Genomic DNA, 24,780 nt, shown 5'->3' with positions numbered 1-24,780 from the left:
CTTTCCTTTATGCCCTCTGATGTCCACTGTTGCCCAGCAACCCCGCTGATGCTGAGCTCTTCTCTGTCTTGTCCTTCCCTCACCTCTTCTTTCTCTGCCTTTATCCTTAGGGACCTCCAACAATTATGCCTCATGACGATCTCCCTGTATCCCCAGCCATACGCTCATCTGTTTCCATCCCTGTCGATATTTCAGCCAGGCTGACCTGTCGCTCTCTCTCCTCTGGCTGAGGTAGTTGCACACTCAACGTTCAGCCATTCTCATATCACCAAATTTAATCGATATCATGATTATGAATGTACCAATAGAATAACATAGAATAAGAGAGTTGGAAGGGACCTTGGAGGTCTTCTAATCCAGGGGTCACCAACCTTTCGGACCTCAGGGACCATTAAATTCATAATTTTGAATCCGGCGGACCACTAATATGATCTGCCTAATGACCGGCTGGACGGGCATGTGGCTGGGTGGGCGTGGCCAACTCGATGATGTCACTCATGTTGAGGGGCGCCTGGCTGGCCTCTGCTCGTCCCTCCCAGCCATTCCTCGCACTCCCCGCCTGGGCTCCTTAGGACCCTAACAGGAAGCAGTTGTTGGAGCTAAGCAGCCACCGTGAGAAAGAGTTGGCAAAACCACTGGCTCAGTTCAAATTGGATCTGACCGAGAAGGAGGCTCAGCAGAAGCACCTCACTGAGGACTAGGAGCATAGGCTTTCCAAGCAGAGGGAAGACCTGCAGGAGTGCAAGGCCAGGGACCAGCGCCTGGAGGTTCAAAGGGCTGAGATGGTCAGCCAATTCCAGACTATGATGCAGTCCCACTGGAACGAGGCCCTCCGGCTCTTCGCCACCAGTGGTGCTTCCCTCCAGCCTTTGCCCAAAGCCCCCCACCAGGAGGCTGAAGCAGACCCCAAGTCGGAATTTCTGCCCCCTTCCGCCCCACACAAAAAGATCCCAAAGGGGGGGGACTCTCTGCAGCAACACAAGCATTCATTGCACGTATCCATCCCAGGGACATTAGTTTAACAATACAATACAATAGCAGAGTTGGAAGGGACCTTGGAGGTCTTCTAGTCCAACTCCCTGCCTAGGCAGGAAACCCTATACCGTTTCAGACAAATGTCTATCCAACATCTTCTTAAAGACTTCCAGTGTTGGGGCATTCACAACTTCTGGAGGCAACTTCTATTCCACTGATTCATTGTTCTCACTGTCAGGAAATTCATCCTCAGTTCTAAGTTGCTTCTCTCCTTGATTAGTTTCCACCCATTGCTTCTTGTTCTGCCCTCAGGTGCCTTGGAGAATTGAATTGAATTGAATTGAATTGATTTTATTTGTAGGCCGCCCTTTTCCCTGAGGGGACTCAGGGCGGCTCACAGAAACCAGGGAGGGGGGAATACAGCACTAAGACGACAACACATAATAAAATAATAAGCAACATGCATACAACATTCGGGCGGGGTAATGGTCCTTATCCCCAGGCCTGACGGGTGAGCCAGTTCTTCAAGGCTGTGTGGAAGGCCTGGACGGTGGAGAGGGTACGAATCTCTACGGGGAGCTCGTTCCAATAGTTTGACTCCCTCTTCTTTGTGGCAACCCCTGAGATATTGGAACAATGCTATCCTGTCTCCCCTAGTCCTTCTTTTCATTAAACTAGACATACCCAGTTCCTGCAACCGTTCCTCGTGTGTTTTAGTCTCCAGTCCCCTAATCCTCTTTGTTGCTCTTCTCTGCACTCTTTCTAGAGTCTCCACATCTTTTCTACATCGTGGTGACCAAAACTGAATGCAGTACTCCAAGTGTGGCCTTACCAAGGCCTTATAAAGTGGTATTAATCCTTCACGTGATCTTGATTCTCTCCCTCTGTTTATGCAGCCTAGAACTGTGTTGGCTTTTTTGGCAGCTGCTGCACACGGCTGGCTCCTATTTAAATGGTTGTCCACTAGAACTCCAAGATCCCTTTCACAGTTACTACTGTTAAGCGAGGTACCACCTGTACTGTACCTGTGCATTTCGTTTTTGTTGCCTAAATGTAGAACCTCTGATTGAGGACCTCTGATTTAGTGCAACATCAAAAATGCAAATAATTTTTCTGCGGACCACCAAAATTTTCTCATGGACCACCAGTTGGTGACCACTGTTCTAGTCCAACCCTCTAACTTCACTTAACAACTGTCTCACTTGTCAACAAAAAATGTGGGCTTCATTGCAGTCGTAAATCAAGGACTGGCTGTAAACTGGGCTGAGCGACTGTACTTTCATCAAGCAAAATAAAACTAGGGAAATGCCAATGCCTGTTTCTTCTATCTGTAGTCAGGCCTCCTCTAAATAATGATTTTCTCTCTTCATTGTTCTCTCTGGCACAAAACACACTCTTGGCGTTAACTTGTTACTTAATCTTAGCTCTGCCTGCATTGTAGACATATCAAGTTCTCTGCTGTCCTAAGAGCCTCTTCTCTTTTCAAATGTGTCATCTAAAAATATTGCTGATTGCTGTCCCTGTACTTAAGATGCACAAATCATGTTGTTTTTTTCCAGCTGCCTTCTTAAATGCTGGCAGAGATATTTATTATTCATTATTAGTTTGTTCACATCTTATTCACCTTCAGATCTTATTCACCATGAAAAAGCTCTGGAAAAACAAGAGATATTGATAAAAATACAAACAGCAGGCTAGTTTGAGCTATAGTCTTCCCTGTAATGATGAATGGGCGTGAGAGTTGGACAGTAATAGCAATAGCAGTTCGACTTATATACCGCTTCATAGGGCTTTCAGCCCTCTCTAAGTGGTTTACAGAGTCAGCATATCGCCCCGACAGTCTGGGTCCTCATTTCACCCACCTCGGAAGGACAGAAGGCTGAGTCAACCTTGAGCCGGTGAGATTTGAACCGCTGAACTGCTGATAGCAGTCAGCTGAAGTGGCCTGCGGTATTGCACCCTAACCACTGCGCCACCTCGGCTTTAAAACCGGCGATGGAAGAAGAATTGACACCTTTGAACTGGTGATGGTGGCGTAAATTACTGCATATACCAGGGGACAGCCAGAGTCACTAACAGGGGTGTTAAATAGTTAAATACATCACTAGAAACTAAGAGCATAAGACTACCTCTGGTTTACTTTGGTGTGCAAATTCATTGGAGAAGGCAGTGGTGCTAGGTAGGAAAGGTTCATGGAACAAAGAGAAGGCGCAAGCAAAGAACAAGCTGGCTTGATAAGATCAAATCCGATGCAAAGTTGAGCATTCAACAACTGAAAGAAGCTGTGATTGACAGGGTAGCATGGAGAGAACTTGCCTATAAAGTAACTTAGAGTTGGGCTCGACTAAATGGTTAAAAACAAGCAATTTATTAAATACATTTATATAACACCGCCTGCCCCCCAATTCACATATATGGGGACTCAGTGGCTAAGATGCTGAGCTTGTCAATCAGAAAGGTCAGCAATTCGGCTGTTTGATGGTTAGCATCACATAATGGAGTGAACTCTCGTGACTTGTTCCAGCTTCTGCCAACTTAGCAGTTTGAAAGCATATAATAGCAATAGCAATAGCAATAGCAATAGCAATAGCAGTAGACTTATATACCGCTTCATAGGGCTTTCAGCCCTCTCTAAGCGGTTTACAGAGAGTCAGCATATTGCCCCCAACAATCTGGGTCCTCATTTTACCCACCTCGGAAGGATGGAAGGCTGAGTCAACCCTGAGCCGGTGAGATTTGAACCGCTGACCTGCTGATCTAGCAGTAGCCTGCAGTGCTGCATTTAACCACTGCGCCACCTTGGCTCTTATAAAAATGCAAGTAGAAAAATAGGAACCAGCTTTGGTGGAAAGAGAACAGCCTTCCGTGCGCCTTCAGCGTTTAGTCATGCCAGCCACATGAGCATGGAGACGTCTGTGGACAACGCTGGCTCTTTGGCTTTGAAACAGAGATGAGCACTGCCCCCTAGAGTCAGGAACAACTAGTACATATGTGCGAGGCAAAGGTGGGTTTCAGCCAGTACAGACCGGTACTGGCATACCATTTGGTGAAATTTAGCGTGCCTTCCCGTACCCGTTCTTCCGGAGGCCCCATACTGGAATGCTCCCTCCCCTGGCCTGCCCCCCTCCACTCGCTCCCCCCGCCCACCCGGTCGCCGCTCGCTTGCTCCCCCCGCCAGTCCAGTTGCCGCTCCCTCGCTCACCCCGCCTGTCTGCACCAGGCTTGCCCCGCCCACTCACTTCCTTTGCCGGAGCGGAGGATTGCGAGAAACCCATGTGGCGCGCACTTCCTTCTCTTTGACAGTCCCTTCGTTTCCAATGAAGGGGGTGGGGATTCCACGCAGAGGGAGGAAATCACATGGATTTCCCACCCCCTTTATTGGAAATGAGGTGGCTTCGAAAAAGAAGAGAGCAGTGCGCACCACGTGGACTTCTCCAACAGCTGAATCCTTGCCTCCAGTTCTCACCCTCTTCCCCCATGGCAGGAGTAACTCAATAACTTGATTGCTCCCTCTCGGTCTTCCAGGCTCATTGGCAAAACTACATTTTAGGGCCTTTTAGAAAAACAGCAGGGTGAAGATGAAACGTACTAGGGGTGGGGGTGGGAAATTATGTTCTATAAAGAAGGGGCCACCACCGAGAAGATCCCTTTTTATGGCCCACTAACAATCCCTAATCAATGGGACCTGTAATACGCTCTGCCTTCTCGTCCCAGTAGGCCAGTTAGATATAAAACATGGCATTATAACAATAATACAAGCATTAGTGGTACATTTCTCAGTGCAGCAAAAAGAGCGTTTTTTTTTTCAAACCAAGTGATTCTGAATGAAAAAGTAGGTAGTTTCATATATGTTTGATAGCAAGATTTTGGATTCTTGTGGAGTTTTGATTCTTGGAACTCGAGCAATTTAATTTGATTTAATTTTACTTTCTCCAGAAATTGGGAGTACAGATCCCAGGGCTGTAGATTAGATAGGGAAGATGAAACAACATCTTACCAAGCTTTTCTGTACCGTTACCAAGAAAACAGGCTCAACAAAATGCAGATTAATTTTTAAGTGAAATTAATGTTAAAAATACCTTTCTCCCACGTTGGACATGTCCTAATCATTTTAACTGTATTGAGAAACAGATTCGCAAAAAGCTCTCTGCCACCTTTGGTCTCCTGTGTCTTTAAAAGGCCTATTTTTTTAAAATTATTATTATTTATTTTTAAATGTTATTTACAAACATGTAAAATACACAGACACACAAAACTTAGACGTACACCACATTTACACAATACATTACCAACAGGAGCTTCCTGTTCTTTCTAATAGCAATTGCCAATCGATATCGCTCACCTTATATTGTTTCCCCTTCTATTATATTTCATTTGCATTTCACTATTCTTAACCCTCTTATCTTACTCCTCTGTCTGCTATATTGGCTGATTACCTCTAGTAAATTTAAACCACTTGGATACATATATATGTGTGTTAATTCTCCTTAACTACTATTTTGGGGCTTTGTTGTCTTCCTTCATTGATCCTTGTTTCTTTCCTACAACCACCTCTACCATTCATCCCATATCTGGTAGAATTCTGATTCTTCTTTTCCCTGGATTTCTTTAGTTAATTTGTCCATTTCAGCACAGTCCATAACCTTTCTTATTATTTCCTCTTCGCTTGGAATTAATTTGTTTTTTTCCATTTCTGGGCAAAGGCAACCCTTGTAAAAGGCCTATTTTGAGTTTTGATCATTTAGGCTGACGCTGCCTTGCCTAGAATTTGAGCATCGTTGGCTTATAGGCATCTAGGATGCCAGGTGCCCAATCGTTTTAGAAGAACCCATTTTGAAAACCAGGTGAGGTTTTCTCTGTTTTGGCCAGGAGAAGGCCCCCTCAAGCAAGAGAAAAAACACACGAGTTAATCCGAGGGCTTTAAAAATACCTTTTCCGTCAGGCCTGTTTAATCTAGCATAGCTAGCTGCAGTGACCTGATCCCAAAATAGCAAGCAGTCTCTCCTCTCTCAGAGTATTTGCTGCTAAATAATGACAGATGGTGATTTAGCTTGGTTTGAAACCAAAACTCTGCACTGCAGAACTTTTTTAAAAAATGGACAGAAGGGAGAATGAGATCCAAGTGCTAGGCCTGCAACGGTTCCTTTAAGAATCTTTGGCCTGCCACACTCTCATTAAGTGGGGAGGGGGGGGAATAGCAAGGGGTAGAATGTGTTGTTTTCAAAATAAAAAATTCCTTTCTAGAAGCTCAAGGTCATCTTTTGTCTCTGCACCTTTGCACCTGACCGGAAGCAGTTAGGCGTGGGTGCTAGCGTGGAAGAAGGAGATTGGACCATGTGATGGATTATGGGTGTGGGGACAAGATCATGAACTTTTCACTGGGTGGGATTCTGATGTCATTTCCAGAATTGGGATTCCATAGTAATGTGCTAAGATGTCTCCTTTATTAAATTGGAACTTTAAGGAAAGTTTTGCCTTGGACTCTGATTTAATTCTACATGATACTTGGAACGCTGACATCTTACCTCTATCGCTTGGAGAACCAGAGTGCTGTTCAACCTTCTAGGACTGTGATGGCAAACCTATGGCATACGTGCCAGAGGTGGAACGCAGAGCCTCTCTCTGGGCACATGCCCTATTGCCAGCTGTTCTTCTGCGGTCTGGCACACACATGGGAAGACCAGCTGGCTGGCACGCACATGTGCACGGACAACTACTCTTCTGGGTTCCGGTGCTCCTGCGCACATGAATACCAGCGGCCGGCACATATATGCGCACTGGAACCCGGAATAGCAGCTCCTCTTCCGGTTTACAGCGCACGTACATTCTGGTTTCGGCGCTTGGTATCGAAAAGGTTTGCCAACACTGATCTAGGAGAAACAGGAGCATTGACCAACCCCTGCAAAATCTGAGTTTTGTTTTAGTCTGGGGAAACTCCGTACTTCTTCCCATTTCCAGGGGCTTCTCTTTTTGGACACCATGAATAATATTGGAAAGTTTAACTGTCTCCTTCCACTATGTAGATCAGTGTTTCTCAAGCTTTAACAACCTCCAGATGTGTATGATGTTGAAGATCAAGGAAGCTTAAAAACCAGACATCTGTTTTGGCTGTCGTTTAACGCAGGAAAGGATTCTTAAAATGCAGTGTCACTTCCTCAGCACACAATTGGAGGGAGGGGGGGCTTTTCACTTTTATGTTCAGCAGGAGCTTGATTTGGTTTGAAGGTTAGTATTCTAGATTTTAAATAATTTCTTTGTAACACCACTCTGGATTCAGTTACTTCTCGTTAGGATGTTCTTCTGCAAATTAAATAGAACTATCCCTTCCTTTTGGTCTCCACGATGTAGAAAAGATGTGGAGACTCTAGAAAGAGGGCAGAGAAGAGCAACAAAGAGGATTAGGGGACTGGAGGCTAAAACAAATGAAGAACGGTTGCGGGGACTGAGTAGGTCTAGTTTAATGAAAAGAAGGACCAGGGGAGACATGATAGCAGTCTTCCAATATCTCAGGGGTTGCCACAAAGAGGAGGGAGTCAAGCTATTCTCCAAAGCACCTCAGGGTAGAACAAGAAGCAATGGGTGGAAACTAATCAAGGAGAGAAGCAACTTAGAACTAAGGAGAAATTTCCTGACAGTGAGAACAATTAATCAGTGGAACAACTTGCCTCCAGAAGTTGTGAATGCCCCAACAGTGGAAGTTTTTAAGAAGATGTTGGATAACCATTTCTCTGAAATGGTATAGGGTTTCCTGCTTGAGCAGGAGGGTTGAACTAGAAGACCTCAAAGGTCCCTTCCAACTCTGTTATTCTATTCTATTCTTTGGTTATGTAGGAAAAATAAATGCTGAATCTAGAAAACAAACATTCACCCTTAAATGCTGTTTGAAGGAAAAAGAAACCTTGATTAACCCAGAACACCATTTGGCCTTTGTAGAAGTAGTCCTCGACTTACAGCCACAATTGAGCCCATTTCTGTTGTTAAGTGGGACGTTTGTTAAGTGAATTCTGCCCCAATTTGTGCCCTTCCTTGCCGCAGCTGTTAAATGAGTCACTGCGGTTGTTACGTTAGTCATACGGTCGTTAAGTGAATCTGGCTTCCCCATTGACTTCGCTGGTCAGAAGTTGATCACATGGTCCCGGGACACCGCAACCGTCATAGATATGAATCCGTTGCCAAGCTTCTGAATTTTGATCATGTGGCCATAGAGTCATAAATGTGAAAAGCGGTAATGTCGAATGGTTTTCAGTGCCACCGTAACTTTGAACAGCCACTAAATGAGCTGTCGTAAGTGGAGGACTACCTGTGTCGTGGAAAATTTATTATTTTGTCTTCTGCACCCGGTTTGCAAGTCTGATTAGCCTGCAACTCCAGCAGAGTCACGCAGTTAATGACGGTGCCAGGTGGGAGGAAGGTGGGAAGTGAAAATGAACCAGCTGACGTGACATGGGGATATGGAAAGACGGTTTTGTCAAGATCAGCGTCATCGGTTGAGATGCTTGTTAAAAAGAAGTAGAGTCTTCAACAGGGGTGAGGAGGCCCTGAGTCATTTGGACAGATGTTATCTCTCATACTAAGACAGCTGCAGTGGAAAAGGTCTAACATGAGAGGCAAATACATCATGGAAAATGCAGTGAATGGAAGGAATTCAGCGTTGGGGTTCAGAGGTGATAGTTGTCACAACAGAATCAGTCCTTTTCTCAAAATCAAGGATGTCCAACCTTGGCAGCTTTAAGACTGGTGGACCTCAACTCCTTGGCTGGGGAATTCTGGGAGCTCAAGCCCCCCCCCCCCAATCTTAAAGCTGCCAAGAATCGAATACCCCCTACTCAAAACACTAGCCTGGCCACCTTTGAGACGGGTAAATATGTGAAATTCCTTGATGGTGATTTGAGTCACTTGGAGAAGAAGACGGAGGTGGAAATGGAGAGGGAGAAGGGAGAAAACAGGGGTGAAAACAGTGTTTTATGGCCCTTTCTAAGCGGTTTACAGGGTCAGCCTATGGGCCCAACAATCTGGGTCCTCATTTTATCGACCTCGGAAGGATGGAAGGCTGAGTCAACCTTGACCTGGTCAGGATAGAACACCTTGCAGTTGTCAGAATTAGCCTGCAATACTGCATTCTAACCACTGCTCCACCGTGGCAGATAGATAGATAGATAGATAGATAGATAGATAGATAGATAGATAGATAGATAGATAGATAGATAGATAGATAGATAGATAGATAGATAGATCATAGACAGACAGACAGACAGACACGGTAGATAAGATATAGTAGATAGATACCGTAGGTAGATAGGTAGACAGACAGACAACGATAGATAGATAGATAGATAGATGATAGATAGATAGATAGATAGATAGATAGATAGATAGATAGATGATAGATACCATAGATAGATACCATAGATAGATACCAGATAGATACCATAGATAGTTACCATAGATTAGGTAGGTAGACAGACAGACAGATAGATAGATACCATAGATAGATACCATAGATAGATACCAGATAGATACCATAGATAGTTACCATAGATTAGGTAGGTAGGTAGGTAGGTAGGTAGGTAGGTAGGTAGGTAGGTAGGTAGGTAGGTAGATAGATAGATAGATAGATAGATAGATAGATAGATAGATAGATAGATAGATAGATAGATAGATAGATAATGATAGGTAGGTGGATGATAGATAGATAGATAGATAGATAGATAGATAGATAGATAGATAGATAGATAGATAGATAGATAGATAGATAGATAGATAGATAGATAATGATAGGTAGGTGGATGATAGGTAGATAGATAGATAGATAGATAGATAGATAGATAGATAGATAGATAGATAGATAGATAGATAGATAATGATAGGTAGGTGGATAATGATAGGTAGGTGGATGATAGATAGATGATTGATAGATAGATAGATAGATAGATAGATAGATAGATAGATAGATAGATAGATAGATAATGATAGGTAGGTGGATGATAGATAGACAGATAGATAGATAGATAGATAGATAGATAGATAGATAGATAGATAGATAGATAGATAGATAGATGATAGATAGATAATGATAGGTAGGTGGATGATAGATAGATAGATAGATAGATAGATTGATAGATAGATAGATAGATAGATAGATAGATAGATAGATAGATAGATAGATAGATAACAATAGCAAGCTTGTTAATTTACCATATTTTTCAGAGTATAAGATGCACCAAGATTTTGAAGAGGCAAATTTAAAAAAATGTTTTTCCACTCTGCAGACCTCCCCAAAATGGCCCGTTTTTGTCAAAAAAAAGGGGGGGGCATTCATAGTCTTTAGGAGGCTTGTAGAGTGCTTGTGAGGGCTGGGAAGGCAAAAAAGAACAAAAAAACTGGCCCATTTTTCGCTCACTTCTGTCCTCGTCAGCCCCCCAGGAGCACTCTGAAAGCCTCCTATAGGCTATGCATGGCCATTTTGGTGAAGGGGGCGGGCTTTCAGTATGCAAAAAAAAAAATGCTGTATTCAGTGTATAAGACTCACCCAGATTTTCAGCCTCTTTTTTGAGATGAAAAAAGGTGCGTCTTATACTCTGAAAAATACGGTACATACCACTTCACAGTGCTTTGCTATCCTCTCTAAGCGGTTTACAGAGTCAGCCTCTTGCCCCCAACAATCTGGGTCCTCATTTTACCGACGACCTTGGAAGGATGGAAGGCTGAGTCGACCTTGACTCGGCCAGGATCAAACTTCTGGGCAGTCAGCAGAATTACCCTGCAATACCTCATTCTAACCACTGCGCCACCAGGGCTGTTTCTATGCTTTTGCAAGAAGTTTGTGAATGCTTTGGGGACAACTTAGCTGTCATCCAGCAGCCAAGCTGGTTGGGCTAGAAGTGGGGGCAGAGCAGCCTTTACTGGTGGAGCCTTGCACTCCATTATTATTGAGGAGCAATCAGAGGTTGCAGTAACATTCTGGAAGGGGGCTGAACTGGTTTTTCCCCACCGTAGGGCTGGGAAAACCTTGTTCCTTTGGCTTTCCAATTGGGATAAGCCCAAAAAGAGGACTTGCTTGGGGTTTTTTTCCTTGCTTTTCCTCTTCTGTGGAAATAACAGGAAACGGTCACCTCTGTTGCTCAGCAGTTTTTTTTGTACCAGAAGGGAAAATGATGTGAGTTATGAGCAAGGCGTCCTCGGAGTTACCCTGTGGATTCTTATTGTGGCTTGCTGAGCCCATCAAGTCATCTTCACATGAGTTACTGGGGTCTCCTCTGGGAAAATTAAAAAACAGACTTTGTGTTCTAGTGATGATGGGGTCCATTGCATTTTCCACATCTGTCTATTTTGTCCCTAGCTGGCAGCTAGCAAAAACTACTACATAGTGACTTACATACAGTGGTGAAATCTAATTTTTCCCCCGCACCGGTTCTGTGGGCATGGCTTGGTGGTGGTGGTGTCATGTGACTGGGTGGGCGTGGCCAACTTTCCCCCTCTTTCTAAAGTGGAAAAATGCTTTAAAAATCTAAAAAAAGACCTTCTGACAATCTGCGAGCTATGAGCCGCTTTTTAAGGCATTTTTTCCCTGTCGGTTCGGCCAAACCAGCAGAGAAAAAATGCTTTAAAAAACAGGGGAGGGAGAGCTTCCAACAATAGATAGATAGATGGATGGATGGATGGATGGATGGATGGATGGATGGATGGATGGATGGATGGATGGATGGATGAGATAGATGATAGATAGATAGATAGATAGATAGATAGATAGATAGATAGATAGATAGATAGATGATAGATAGATTATTTTTCAGAGTATAAGACACACCGGAGTATAAGACCCACCAAGGTTTTGAAGTGGCAAATAAAAAGTTTTTGCACCCTGCAAACCTCCCAAAAATGGCCCATTTTTTGCAAAAACGGGCGTGTTTTATTCCAAAAAAAAGGCATGAATACCCTTTAGGGGGCTTGCAGAGTGCTTCTGGGGGGGGGCAAAAACGAGCAAAAAACGGCCCGTTTTTCATGAAAACGGGCCCGTTTTTTGTAAAGAAAGGGGAGGCATGGATAGTCTTTAGGAAGCTTATAGAGTGCTCCTGGGTACCGGGGGGGGGTTAAAATTGAGCAAAAAATGGCCCGTTTTGGTGAAGGAGGCAGGGTTTCGGGAGGCAAAAAAATGCTGTATTTTGTATTTAAGATGCACCCAGATTTTCAGCCTCTTTTTTGAGGGAAAAAGGTGTGTCTTATACTCTGAAAAATACGGTAGATAGATAATAGCACTAGCTCTTTGACTTATATACCACTTCACAGTGCTTTACGGTCCTCTTTAAGTGGTTTACAGAGTCAGCCTATGGCCCCCAACAATCTGGGTCCTCGTTTTATCGACCCCGGAAGTATGGAAGGCTGAGTCAACCTTGCCAGGATCGGACTCCTGGCAGTCAGCAGAATTACCCTGCAATGCTGCATTCTAACCACTGTGCCACCATGACAGACAGTCAGCCGAGCCATGCAATCCTCGGAAGCTTTTTTTTTTTACTACCGTTTCACAGAACCATGGATAATTGTCCCTACCGGTTCAGCCAAACCAGGCCGAACTGGGAGGATTTCACCCCTGCTTACATAGGTTAACTTTCTCTCCCTGTCTTTCTGCCTAAGAGGCTTTCAGCCTGAAAATTGGGGGTTATAAAAGCTTTGAGCTCGTAAGGCATAAATGTTGCCGATGCAAACTAGCGGAACATGTTGTCAACATCCAGCTCGAGAATCCAAATAAAACTCCAGGTTCATTCCGTTTCTGAAAATCTTACTGTTTCTTGAATACACTGCATGGCAACGTCGAAGGAAAACTAACTCTTGAGTTTCCCAAACACCAGTTCATAGAATTAAACAATACTTTCCCCAGCCAACCCCCCCCCCCAGCCTCTTACGTAGTCCATGTTTCAAACTGGGTTATGGGAACCGTCTGCTTCAACTCCACACCTGCTACAATGTCCTTGAAAAGCTTCCAGGCTCTCTTGGTCTTCAGCTGAATCATGGCGCTTTCGTTTCTCCATCTAACCCATTCTAAAGCATCACCTCCCTCCCACGTTACTCCAATGGCAAGTAGAAACATAGAGGCAGGTAGCTGCCAAAGTTTCATTCTTGACATGCATTTGGGAAACCTTTTTGAGAGATTTGATGGTTAGAAGTCAATGCATGGATTTCAGGTAGTCCTCGACCTATGACCACAGTGGTGCCCAGGATTTTTGTTGCTGAGCGAGACCGTGGCTGTTTTGCCCCCTGTTGCGACCCTTCTTGCCACAGTTGTTAAGTGAATCACTGCAGTTGTTAAGTCACTAACACGGTTGTTTGGGAAATCTGGTTTCCCCGTTGAGTTTGCTCATCATTCCACAAAAGGGGAATCACATGATCCTAGGACCCTGCAATTATCAGAAATGCATATGCCAACTGCCAAGCATATGAATTTTGATCATGTGACCCTGGATCATGTGATGCTACAGCGGTTGTAAGTGTGAAAAACAAGTCACTTTTTTCCAATGCTGTTGCAACTTCCAATGGTTACTAAACGAATGGTTGTAAGTCAAGGTTGTAAGACATTTTATCAAGATCACAGAAATAATGTTCATCATTAAAACATCTTTTTTTTCCTGTGGAAAAAGGATCTTCTTATGCAAAGCTTTATTGAGTACATCATTTCGGCACATATAAAAGCAAAACCAGACCGAGTTATTTCCCGCACAAACCCATATAGTTAAAGTATGGATTCTCCCTCCCTCTTTTAGGCCAGATCACATCGTCCAGTTGTGTTTCTTAATATTGCTGTGGGAAAATCTTTTTGGCTCTGGCAAATACCTGTTGAAGTGTCCTTGGTTCCCACGGCTGGTTGTCTCATTGCCTGGAGCGTTCATTCCTTTCCGCCTCGGGTTGTTGGCAACCTGAGAATCGAAAATGGCTGAAACAGCAAAAGCAAATTTCAAAGCCTGATAATGTCTTTCCTTCATGGTGCTGTAATCAAAATACATGGGATTGAATCCTGTTCCTCTCCTGATAAGGTTGGTTGGGCGGGCAGAATATCCTGGAGTGTCCTTCAAATGACCTTTATGGCTGCAGTGGGTTGAGAGGTCTGGCCTTCTTAATCCAACTCACCACTGCATTTTGCAGAATGCTAGTTTTATGGAGATGGGGAACCAGTTTTATGTCATGTTCCAGAAGGGCTTTTCAAAAAAGAACTGGACTTTCTTCTTTTGTTTTATTTTATTTTTTTAAAAAAAAACATTTCACTTCTCATCCAAAAGGCTTCTTCAGTTCTGGCTGAATGGTGGGGCATGGAAGGATTTAGAATAGAATAGAATTATTTATTGGCCAAGTGTGATTGGACACACAAGGAATTTGTCTTTGGTGTATATGCTCTGAGTGTATATAGAAAGACAAGATACATTCGTCAAGAATCTGAATCTTTAATAAAAGACGATACAAATAAGCAATCAAATCAGGTCCTCAATGGAAGGCAGGTTGGTAGCCATTATTTTTTCTGCAGTTCTAATTATCCTCTGAAGTCTCTGTCTGTCTCGTTGGGTTTCAGAGCCAAACCGGACAGTTATGGAGGTGCAGACGAGAGACTCAATCATTCCTCTGTAGAACAGAATCAGCAGCTTTTTGGCCAGTTTGAGCTTCCTGAGTTGGCGCAGAAAGAACAATCTTTGTTGTGCTTGTTTAAATTATGCCTTTTAATGTTAGGTATCCATTTATATTTATATTCCGTCCAGTCATCTGTTTATTAGCATTCTGAAGGTTGGTCTTTTGGCTCTCTGAGAATCATTGAGACCATTGGGAGTTTATCTGTACTCTTGGGGTCACCTGGATCAGAGTGCAAATGGGTAAGGAGCCGAGGTGGCGCAGTGGTTAAATGCAGCACTGCAAGCTACTTCAGCTGACTGCAGTTCTGCAGTTCGGCTGTTCAAATCTCACCGGCTCAGGGTTGACTCAGCCTTCCATCCTTCCGAGGTGGGTAAAATGAGGACCCGGATTGTTGTTGGGGGCGATATGCTGACTCTGTAAACCGCTTAGAGAGGGCTGAAAGCCCTATGAAGTGGTATATAAGTCTAACTGCTATTGCTATTGCTAAGGAACAGGGGTGGGTTCTGGCAGGCACTACTGCCAGTTTGCTTGTGTGTGTGCTGCATACGCGCACACCCATGCATGGTGCAATAAAAATTGTTTTGCACATGGGCAGAAGCGAAAAACAAGATGGCGGCGCCAATGGCGCCACCCGGAGAACCAGTTCAGGGGCGTGGCAGACCTGAGTCACTGCGGTTCCAGCAACCTAGGCCACCACAGTACTACCGCTTCAGCCAAACTGGTAGGAACCCATCACTGGTAAGGAAGCTGTTTGGGGACTGCTGAGAGGACTGCTATAGATGGGAGTTAGGTGGTGTCATGTTGACAAGGCCTGTTCAATTTTAATATAAATGGCCTCTTTGACCCCCTTTTCAATGGGTCCCCTCTATCCAGAATGTGGATTCTGCTGTCTTCCCAAGAGAGAGCTAATAACCAACCTCCAGAGAGGTCATGATCTGACCTTCAGAGTGCTAACAACCAGTTTGACTGCTGAGGAATAGAAACCCTTCCATTCCCCACCAGAACTGCAGAAGGAGCAAAACGTCTTCAAAGAATAAACCAAGAAAGTCTGGTTGTGTTCTGATCCAGGCTTCCCAAGATCACGAAGCAGACTCCTCATCCCGATAAAACCCCTTTTATTTAATTTAAAGGGAATTCCTCTCCAGCAAAGTCCCGGCCGACAGTCTTTCAAGAGATTTCACAACAACAGACCTTTATCAGGCTTGGAGAGCTGCCAGGCTGATATCTTCCAAACTCCACGCTGTAGCAGCAATTACCATATTTTTCAGAGTATAAGATGCACCTTCCCTAAAAGAGCATGGAAATGTTGGTGTGTCTTATAAACCAAACACAGCCATTTTTGGCCCCCCGAAGCCCCACCCCCACATCCCATTTTTGCAAAAAAAAGGGCCATTTTTCGCAAAAAACAGGTGTTTTTTCCTTCCTCCAACCCCCAGAAGCACTCTGCAGCTTCAGCAGGGCTGGGAGAAGGCAACCCCCCCACCCCCCCGTTTTTGCGCAAAATGGCCCATTTTTTGCAAAAACGAGGGCGTTTTTGCCTTCCCCCAGCCCTGCTGAAGCTTGCAGAGTGCTCCTGGGAGCCGGGGAGCACAAAAAACTTACTTACTTACCCCTTCAACATCTTGGTGTGTCTGAAAAATACGGTACTTGGCAAGAAGTCAGGAACAGATCTTCATCCTAAAGAATTGAACTAATTGTCTCCTGCAAACTCCCCTCCCCTTCCGCTCCTCTTTATTCCCTGTGGGAGGGGCCATCAACCATCCACCTGTGCCTTTATGCCCAAGTTGGCCCTTGTTCCTTAGCTTTTCTCTTCTCCTGGCAGCTCTGCGCATGCGCACACTGGGAACAGGCTCCAGCTCTTCTTCTGCCTCACTGGTGTCTGACTCCGAAAGCATCCTCACTGTACGAGTCTGCTGCCAGCTCCACTGGCCTCTGGCGGTCCACAGCAGCTGGCGGGCCTTTTGGAAAAAAGCATCTTTGGGACAAACATGACTAGGATGATTGAGACACTCCACAGACAATGTCACGTCATGTTTTGAACACTTTTCTCTCTTGACAGGGTAGCTCAGGATGGGAGATCAGAGGCAACGTTCGTTATCCACATCCGGAGAATCACTATATCATGTTTTAGGACTGGACAAGAATGCCACCTCAGATGATATTAAGAAATCATACAGGTAAGGAGGTGGAACCTCATCCTGAAGATAGTATGGATTTCAGATGCATTTTAAACATTTGCAGGCCGTCTTGAGTTTGAAACATCTCCAGGTGGCACATAAATAGGTGGCATACGGATCTTTGTTGATACAACCAGCTCAGCTTGCGATTTGGGGGTCTCCGAATTTCTAGAATCTGAAACAGGTAGTCCCCAACTTAAGAACTATGTCTGGGACCAGAATTTATTTTGGGGAGTAAGGTGGTGATTAAGTGAATGGCTGCAGTTAAATCGCACGATCCGTTAAGTGAACCTGGCTTCTCCCCTTGACTTTGCTTGTTGGAAGCTGACTGAGAAGCTTGCAAATGACCATCACAGGATTCTGGGATGCTGCAACCACATGCTGGTTGCCAAGCAACTGGATTTTGATCCTGTGATTGTGGGGATGCTGTGATAGTCGTAACCAGCAGGACTGTTGCCGGTCCCTTTTTCCCAGTGCTGTTATAACTTCGGGCAGTCACTCAATGGATGATTGTAAGATGAGGTCTACCTTTACGAGATCAGCTGGTGTATGGACCAGTAAATGCACTCACTAGCTATTTCTATCGGAGAAAATGTGGCCGTTGGAATCCCCACAACTTTATTGAGTTGGGGAGACAACACAAATTCGATCAACTCTGATCTTCCAAGGTGGTTTATTTTTTTTATTTTTTATTTGCAACTGACAATATCACTTAGTTAAATACGAGCTTTTGACTTTATAAAGCAACTTGTTTGATTTCAGTAGAAATCAAAAATTAAGACCACAGGAGCATAACCTCAAAGTGGCAGGTGGGAAGCTCAAAAGTAACGTTAGCAAGGGTTACTTCTGGAAAAGAGTAATGGAAGCTTGGAACCAACCCCCAGCGGAGGTAGTGGGTCCATCATCAGTGACTGTTTAAACAGGCTTGGAATAAACACACCTCCATCACCCTGACAAGAAAATTAAAAATAATTCGGAGTATAAGACGCACCCTTTTCCCTCAAAAAAGAGGGTGAAAATCTGGGTGCGTCTTATACACTGAATACAACATTTTTGGCCTACCGAAACCTCGCCCCCTTTTCAAACATGGAGGTGCATAGCCTTTAGGAGGCTTCCAGAGTGCTCCTGAGGGCCAGGGAAGACTATTTTTGCTCGTTTTTGGCCCCCCCAAACCCCCAGGAGCATTACAAGCCTCCCAAAGCCTCTGCATTCCTTTTTTTTTTTTTTTGCAAAAAAGTCCCCTTTTTTGCTCATTTTGGGGGGGGCGCAGCTCCCAGGAGCACTCTAAGAGCCTCCCAAAACTCTGCATGCCCCCTTTTTTGTGCAAAAAAATCCAGTTTTTGTGAAAAACGGGTCATTTTTTGCTCATATTTGACCCCCTACCAGCCCCAAGGAGCACTCTACAAGTAAATAAAAACCTCAACGGGAAGACTTGAGGGACCATTAGGGTTTTTTAACCATTTTTTTTTTGCTATGTTTAACGGGGGAGTGGAACACTTGAGATCTGAAGAAAAGTGCTTTGGAGTAGTTGTGCCTCCAAAGTGTGGCATATTTTTGTGGGTTCACAACTATGATTCAGGTAAAGAAGGCATCAAAGTTTCAAAGGTGCTGCCACATAGAGCAGAAAGAAAATGCCAAATCTACTTGGAGTGTCCCTCTTAGCGTTAGCTTAAACCCACATGCAAAAACACGAATTAAAAATAGAATCAAGCAGGTCCAAAAACTTGGGACGTGTTGTTATTCTTTGCATGCCAGGAATTATCCTAATTACTTTAACCTTTTTTTCATTTCAGTCATCTTAATTGGGGGATTGGGTCACCTTGTTCTTTAGCTGCTTCTAATCAGCGGGTGTTAGAAATCCTGCCAATGAATTGCAAAAATAAAGTTTCAGGATTTATCCTAAAAATGCATCAGGTGTTTCCAAATCTGTCTGTAACTGAGGCTGATCAAGAATAATGATCAATAAAAAGTAAGATACAGAAGGATCTTGACAAACTTGAACACTGGGCGCTATCTAACAAAATGAAATTCAGTGGTGAAAAAAGGAAGGTTCTACATTTAGGCAAGAAAAACGAAATGCACAGGGACAGTATAAGTGGTACCTTGCTCAGTAGTAGTAACTGTGAGAGGGATCTTGGAGTCCCAGTGGACAACCATTTAAATAGGAGCCAGCCGTGTGCAGCAGCTGCCAAAAAAGCTAACACAGTTCTAGGCTGCATCAACAGAGGGAGAGAATCAGGATCACGTGAAGTCTTAATACCACTTTATAAGGACTTGGTAAGGCCACACTTTGATTATCTGCATTCAGTTTTGGTCGCCATGATGTAGAAAAGATGTGGAGACTCTAGAAAGAGTGCAGAGAAGAGCAACAAAGAGGATTAGGGGACGGGAGCCTAAGACATATGAAGAACGGCTGCAGGAACTGGGAATGTCCAGTTTGATGAAAAGAAGGACTAGGGGAGACATGATAGCAGTGTTCCAATATCTCAGGGGTTGCCACAAAGAAGAGGGAGTCAAGCTATTCTCCAAGGCACCTGAGGGTAGAACAAGAAGCAATGGGTGGAAACTAATCAAGGAGAGGAGCAACTTAGAACTGAAAAGAAATTTCCTGACATTTAGAACAATGAATCATTGGAACAGAATTTGCCTCCAGAAGTTGTGGATACTCCAACACTGGAAGTTTTTGAGAAAATGTTGGATAAATGGTGTATGGTTTCCTGTCTAGGCAGGGGTTGGACTAGAAGACCTCCAAGATCCCTTCCAACTCTGTTATTCTATATTCTGTTCATGCCTCCTAAAAGAAGCCACACAGGCAGAGTTGAATAAAAGTAAAACAATTTGGCTCTTTGTGATGTCCTCTTTCTTGAAGAGTCAGGTACAGCTAATCCTCGACTTACAGCCATAATTGGGCCTAGAGTTATGGTGGTAAGTTATGGTGGTCATTAAATGGGTCACCATGTAAGTAGACCTGATCTGCTGGCCATTAAGTAGTCATTAAGTAGATCTATTTTACCCAATTTGGGGGGGTAAACACCAGCAAAACTGGCAAAAAAAAAATGCCAAAAATTGCCACATTTCTAGTGGAGGCGGCCGGCGGCCATCAAGGGAGCCAGTTCCCAGCATCCCAAATGTGATTGCATGTCTGCAAGAAAGAGTTGCAGCCGTCGTAACTTTGAAATCGGGTCACAAAAAGCTCCAGGTTTCTAGCCGGATGCCTTCGCCAATAGGAGTGGTCCTCACTTAGTGACTGTTGGAAGTTACAACAGACAGACACTCTCCCAAAGCAGCATTCTCAGCGTGTGAATATCAGTATGTCAGAATGTGAAGTCTGTGTGTCACTCACACAAACACCATGTTTTGGGTATAAATGATTGTGTGTTGCTTCGTTTTTTGCCCCTGAATTCCATCCGCTTGAAGAGTGACTCCCCTGGGAGTTGTTCCAGCAGCTATATTTAAAGTTTTATCAAGCTTCCCCCCCCCCCCCACATCCTAAATATTGTTTTCTTCTTCCATAGGAAACTCGCATTGAAATATCACCCCGATAAGAATCCAGATAATCCAGAAGCTTCCGATAAATTTAAAGAGATTAACAACGCACACGCAATATTGACTGATGCCACAAAAAGGAATATTTATGATAAGTACGGTTCTTTGGGGCTGTATGTAGCAGAACAGTTTGGAGAAGAGAATGTGAACACTTATTTTGTATTATCCAGCTGGTGGGCAAAGGTGAGTATTAAATGGGTTCTGTCCTGAAATTAATTAAATTAATGTGGTCTTGAAACAAAATTTGCCTCATTCGTTTCAAGGATTGAATTTGCCTTTTTTTCTAACGTTGGGGGGGAAAAAAAGATTAAATATTCCGGCTTCCATCTAGCTATCACGGATGCAGTGGCCTAGAGGCAGTGGTGGGATTCAAATAACTTAACAACCGGTTCTCTGCCTCAATGACCATCTGGGTAGGTGTGGTTCGGTGATGATGTGACTGTGTGGGCGTGGCCAACTCAACACCTCGCCTTAGCTGTGACGATGTCATAAAGGTTAACCGGAGAGGCAGTTTCTGTAAGCAGAGCAATAAAGATGAGGCTAGAAACAACACCAGTTGAGGGTTCGCAACTTGGGAGTCCTCCTGGATCCACAGCTGTCATTTGACCACCACCTAACGGCTGTGACCAGGGGGGCATTCGCCCAGGTTCGCCTGGTGCGCCAGTTGCGGCCCTACCTGAATCGGGAGGCTCTCACAACAGTCACTCGGGCCCTTGTGATCTCTAGGCTGGAATACTGCAATGTGCTCTACATGGGGCTGCCCTTGAAGAGCATCCGGCGACTTCAGCTAGTGCAGAACGCAGCCGCGCGAGTGATCGCGGGTGCACCTCGATTCACCCGCATAACACCTATCCTCCGCGAGCTGCGCTGGCTGCCTGTTGATCTCCGGATGCGCTTCAAGGTGCTATTAATCACCCATAAAGCCCTACATGGCAGTGGATCTGGATACTTGAGAGACCGCCTTCTGCCAATTACATCCCTGCGACCAATAAGATCCCATAGACTAGGCCTCCTCCGTATCCCATCGGCCAGCCAGTGTCGGCTGGCAACTACAAGGAGGAGGGCCTTCTCAGCAGTAGCCCCGGCCCTTTGGAACGACCTCCCCGTGGAGATTCGTACCCTCTCCACCGTCCAAGCCTTCCGCATAGCCTTGAAGAACTGGCTCGCCCGACAGGCCTGGGGATAAGGATAGTTGCCCCTCCCGAATGATGAATGTATGTTGCCTACCATTTTATTATATGTCTCTATCTTGATGTTTGTATTCCCCATTCCCAGTTTTATGTGAGCCGCCCTGAGTCCCCTCAGGGAAAAGGGCGGCCTACAAATTCTAATAAAACTACTAAAAAAAAACTACTAAAACACCAGAATGTTTCCTTCCTGCCTTCCTTACAGGATTAGCCCTGTAAAGTGGGGAAAAAAACAAAATGAGATTTCTTCCAACAACCGGTTCTCAGAACTCCTTAGAACAGTGTTGGTGAACCTTTTTGGCACCGAGTGCCGAAATGGGGGCATGCGCACGTGGGAGCGCCGGAAACAGAAGACCAGCCGCCAGGAAGATGATCTTCCGATTTCCGGCATGCGTGCCACCTAGTCTTGCATGCATGCATTCGCCGGAAACTGGAAGAGCAGCCACCTAGTACTCGTGCATGTGCCAAGAACATGATCTTCTGGTTTCCTGTGCATGCATGCGCACCGCCCAGCTGGTCTTCATGTGCGCATGCACACCAGAAACCAGAAGAGTAGGTGAATGGTGTGCATGTGGGTGCCGGAAACTGTAAGATCATCTTGCTGGAGCATGCATGCACTTCACGCACACGTGAAGACCAGCTGGCTGGCGCACCAGAACCCAAAAGAGCGACGGGTGATGGCTCACGTGCCCGGGGAAATGGCTCTGTGCGCCACTTCCGGCACGCGTGCCATAGGTTTGCCATCACAGCCTTAGAAAGTTAACAACCGGTTCTCCCGAATAGGTGCGAACTGGCTGAATCCCGCCACTGCCTAGAGGTGGAGCTGTTGCCTCATAATCCGGAGGCTGTGAGTTCAATCCTTAGGTAGAGGCTGATATTTCTCTCTCTGGGCACACTGAGAATATATCTACTGAATAAAGCTTCTCATTGGCAACAAGAAAGGCATCCAGCCACTAAGCACGCAGCTGCATTCAGTTGCCCAGACTCCACCCCGCAAGGGATTATGGGGTCATTAAAAGAGGAGGAGGATCTTAGCTACCACAGACTAGTTTCTTCGGCCTCTTTTTCCTGTTCCCTCTCCCCCCCCTCTATAAATTGAATAGCTGCTGAGGCTTGTAAAAACGCTAGCTGCAGCATGATTAAAGAAATGTTAAATCACGCATGATTTGTGCGCCAGTTAATTTTCCTGGGGGTCATAAAGATTTCATAAAGAAGCAGCCTTGTCTTTTAAGGAGTTCAGAAAGGTCGTAGGAGATCGTATTTTTTTCTAGAGGCCCCCTCAGCCTAGGAAAGAAAAAGCGAACACTTTAGCAGAGGACGGTGAATTGCCGTTCCTGATTTTACAAGGGCGGGCGTTTTAAAAATTCATCTTTTTTTTTTTAAGTCTGCCATTTGCAGCCCTGTTTTTCAAACATTCATCATAATCACGATCAGCTTTTCTAAAATGAATTTGTTTTCATCTTGCGTGGCAAGGTGCACATTTGAGGCCAACAACACATTTTAATTTGAAGAATTTTTCATGAGCCATATCTTTCTGATTATATTAACGTCCCTTGGGATGATGCCAAGGATGCTGCGAATGATCACAAATGCTGGAAAATATTTACTGCCCTATGTGCTTTGCACAAACCTAATGATAATGATGGGGACTATCTTTCCTATTCTATTTCCTGAAAATTCTAGATTTTGGGGGCCTCCTTACAGTTCGAAACACAACTTAATTAATTTTTCAGACTATGAGACGCACCCTTTTCCCTCAAAAAAGAGGCTGAAAATCTGGGTGCATCTTATACACTGAATACAGCATTGTTTGCCTCCCGAAACCCCACCCCCTTCACCAAAATGGCCGTGCATAGCTTTTAGGAGGCTTTCAGGGAGCTCCTGGGGGTTGGGGAGGACAGAAATGAGCAAAAAATGGGCCGTTTTTTGCTCAATTTTGTCCCAGCCCCACCCCCAGGAGCACTCTACAAGCCTCCTCATGCCCTCTTTTTTTGACAAAAAATGGGCCTCTTTTTGCGAAAAACAGGCCATTTTGGGGAGGTTTGCAGAGTGCAAAAACTTTTTTTTTAATTTGCCTCTTCAAACCTTGCTGCGTCTTCTACTCATCAATATATGGTAAATCTAGTAAACGAAAAAAAAAAGGTTTGCTGGTATTTTAGCTTAAGAATATTATATGCTGTCACACATTTTAAGCCTCCTGTAGGTTTGAGGGCTCTGCTTTCCTGTTTTGGTGAGTCAGCCACACTTATCTATGACTTTTCAGCTTTTTCCTGGATTCTCTACCACGAGAGAAGCATTTTGAACTCCCTCCATCCAAGAGCTTGGTCATGCTTAAGCCATTGCTACTCTCCTATGCAAAAGAAAGAGTTTTGTGCTAATGGATGCAGTTTAGATGTATTAGATCAGATATACCGTATTCTTCGGAGTATAAGACGCACCGGAATATAAGACGCACTAAGATTTTGAAGAGGTAAATTTAAAACAAAAATTTTTTTTGCACTCTGCAGGCCTCCCAAACCCTCTGCACGCCTCGTTTTTTGTGAAAAACAGGGCGTGCAGAGAGTTTGAGAGGCTGCAAAGGGCTCCTGGGGACGGGGGGACGATGGCAAAATCAAGCAAAAAACGGCTTATATTTCTTTTGTTTGTGCCCTCCCCGGCCCCCAGGCACTTTGCAGGCCTCCCAAAGCCTCTGCACATCCATTTTTGTAAAGGGGACAGGGTTTTGGGAAGCGAAAAATGCTGTATTCAGTGTATAAGACGTACCTATATTTTCACTCTCTTTTTGGGGGGAGGGGAGGTGCGTCTTATACTCCAAAAACTATGGTATATTTTGGTAATATATAATCCAGGCTGTCCTTATGACAGTCCGAATGCTGGAAAAATTGGTCAGGAGGGCTAATGAGAGGTTTAGAAATATTTCTAAATGCATCTATGATTTTATTCCACACAATTCACTGCGACACAGTGCAATGTTCACCAAGCAAAACAAAACAAGAATAAATATTGTTAATGTATTTATGACGTTAATATAATAGGAGGGTTCACCCACAATCATTAAACCCAAAGGCACGTTGGAATTATGACGGTCTTGAAAGACTTACGACATGGGGGACACAATGGTCCCAAATGGACACAGTTGGTAGGGGTGTCCAATCTTGGACACCCCTCAGAGTGATTGACTTCAACTCCCAGAATTGTCCAGCCGGCATTTGACATCCAACCTGCAAACTGATCCACCATGTTTGCTTCTGAGTTGCCTTCCAAGGATGCCCTGTGTAGAATTG

General features: G+C 44.6%; 1 protein-coding gene across 1 annotated transcript in view; it reads left to right on the top strand.

The window, feature by feature from the left end:
- The window catches only part of DNAJC5 (DnaJ heat shock protein family (Hsp40) member C5), a 68,326-nt gene that overhangs the window by 34,287 nt on the left and 9,259 nt on the right, over positions 1-24,780 (top strand). Inside the window, exons 3-4 of the mRNA XM_087720614.1 lie at positions 16,646-16,763; positions 20,279-20,492. Of these exons, the coding sequence (XP_087576740.1) occupies positions 16,657-16,763; positions 20,279-20,492 (321 nt within the window). The 5' untranslated portion in view covers positions 16,646-16,656. The remainder of the gene's footprint in view (positions 1-16,645; positions 16,764-20,278; positions 20,493-24,780) is intronic.

This window comes from Thamnophis sirtalis, unplaced genomic scaffold, assembly GCF_051295495.1.
Source record: "Thamnophis sirtalis isolate CommonGarterSnake01/CBP01778 unplaced genomic scaffold, rThaSir2_p1.2 scaffold_7, whole genome shotgun sequence".
In the NCBI taxonomy this organism is placed as follows: Eukaryota; Metazoa; Chordata; class Lepidosauria; order Squamata; family Natricidae; genus Thamnophis; species Thamnophis sirtalis.
The sequence above is the reverse complement of the archived record's forward strand: the minus strand, read 5'-3'. Positions and strand labels throughout refer to the sequence as shown.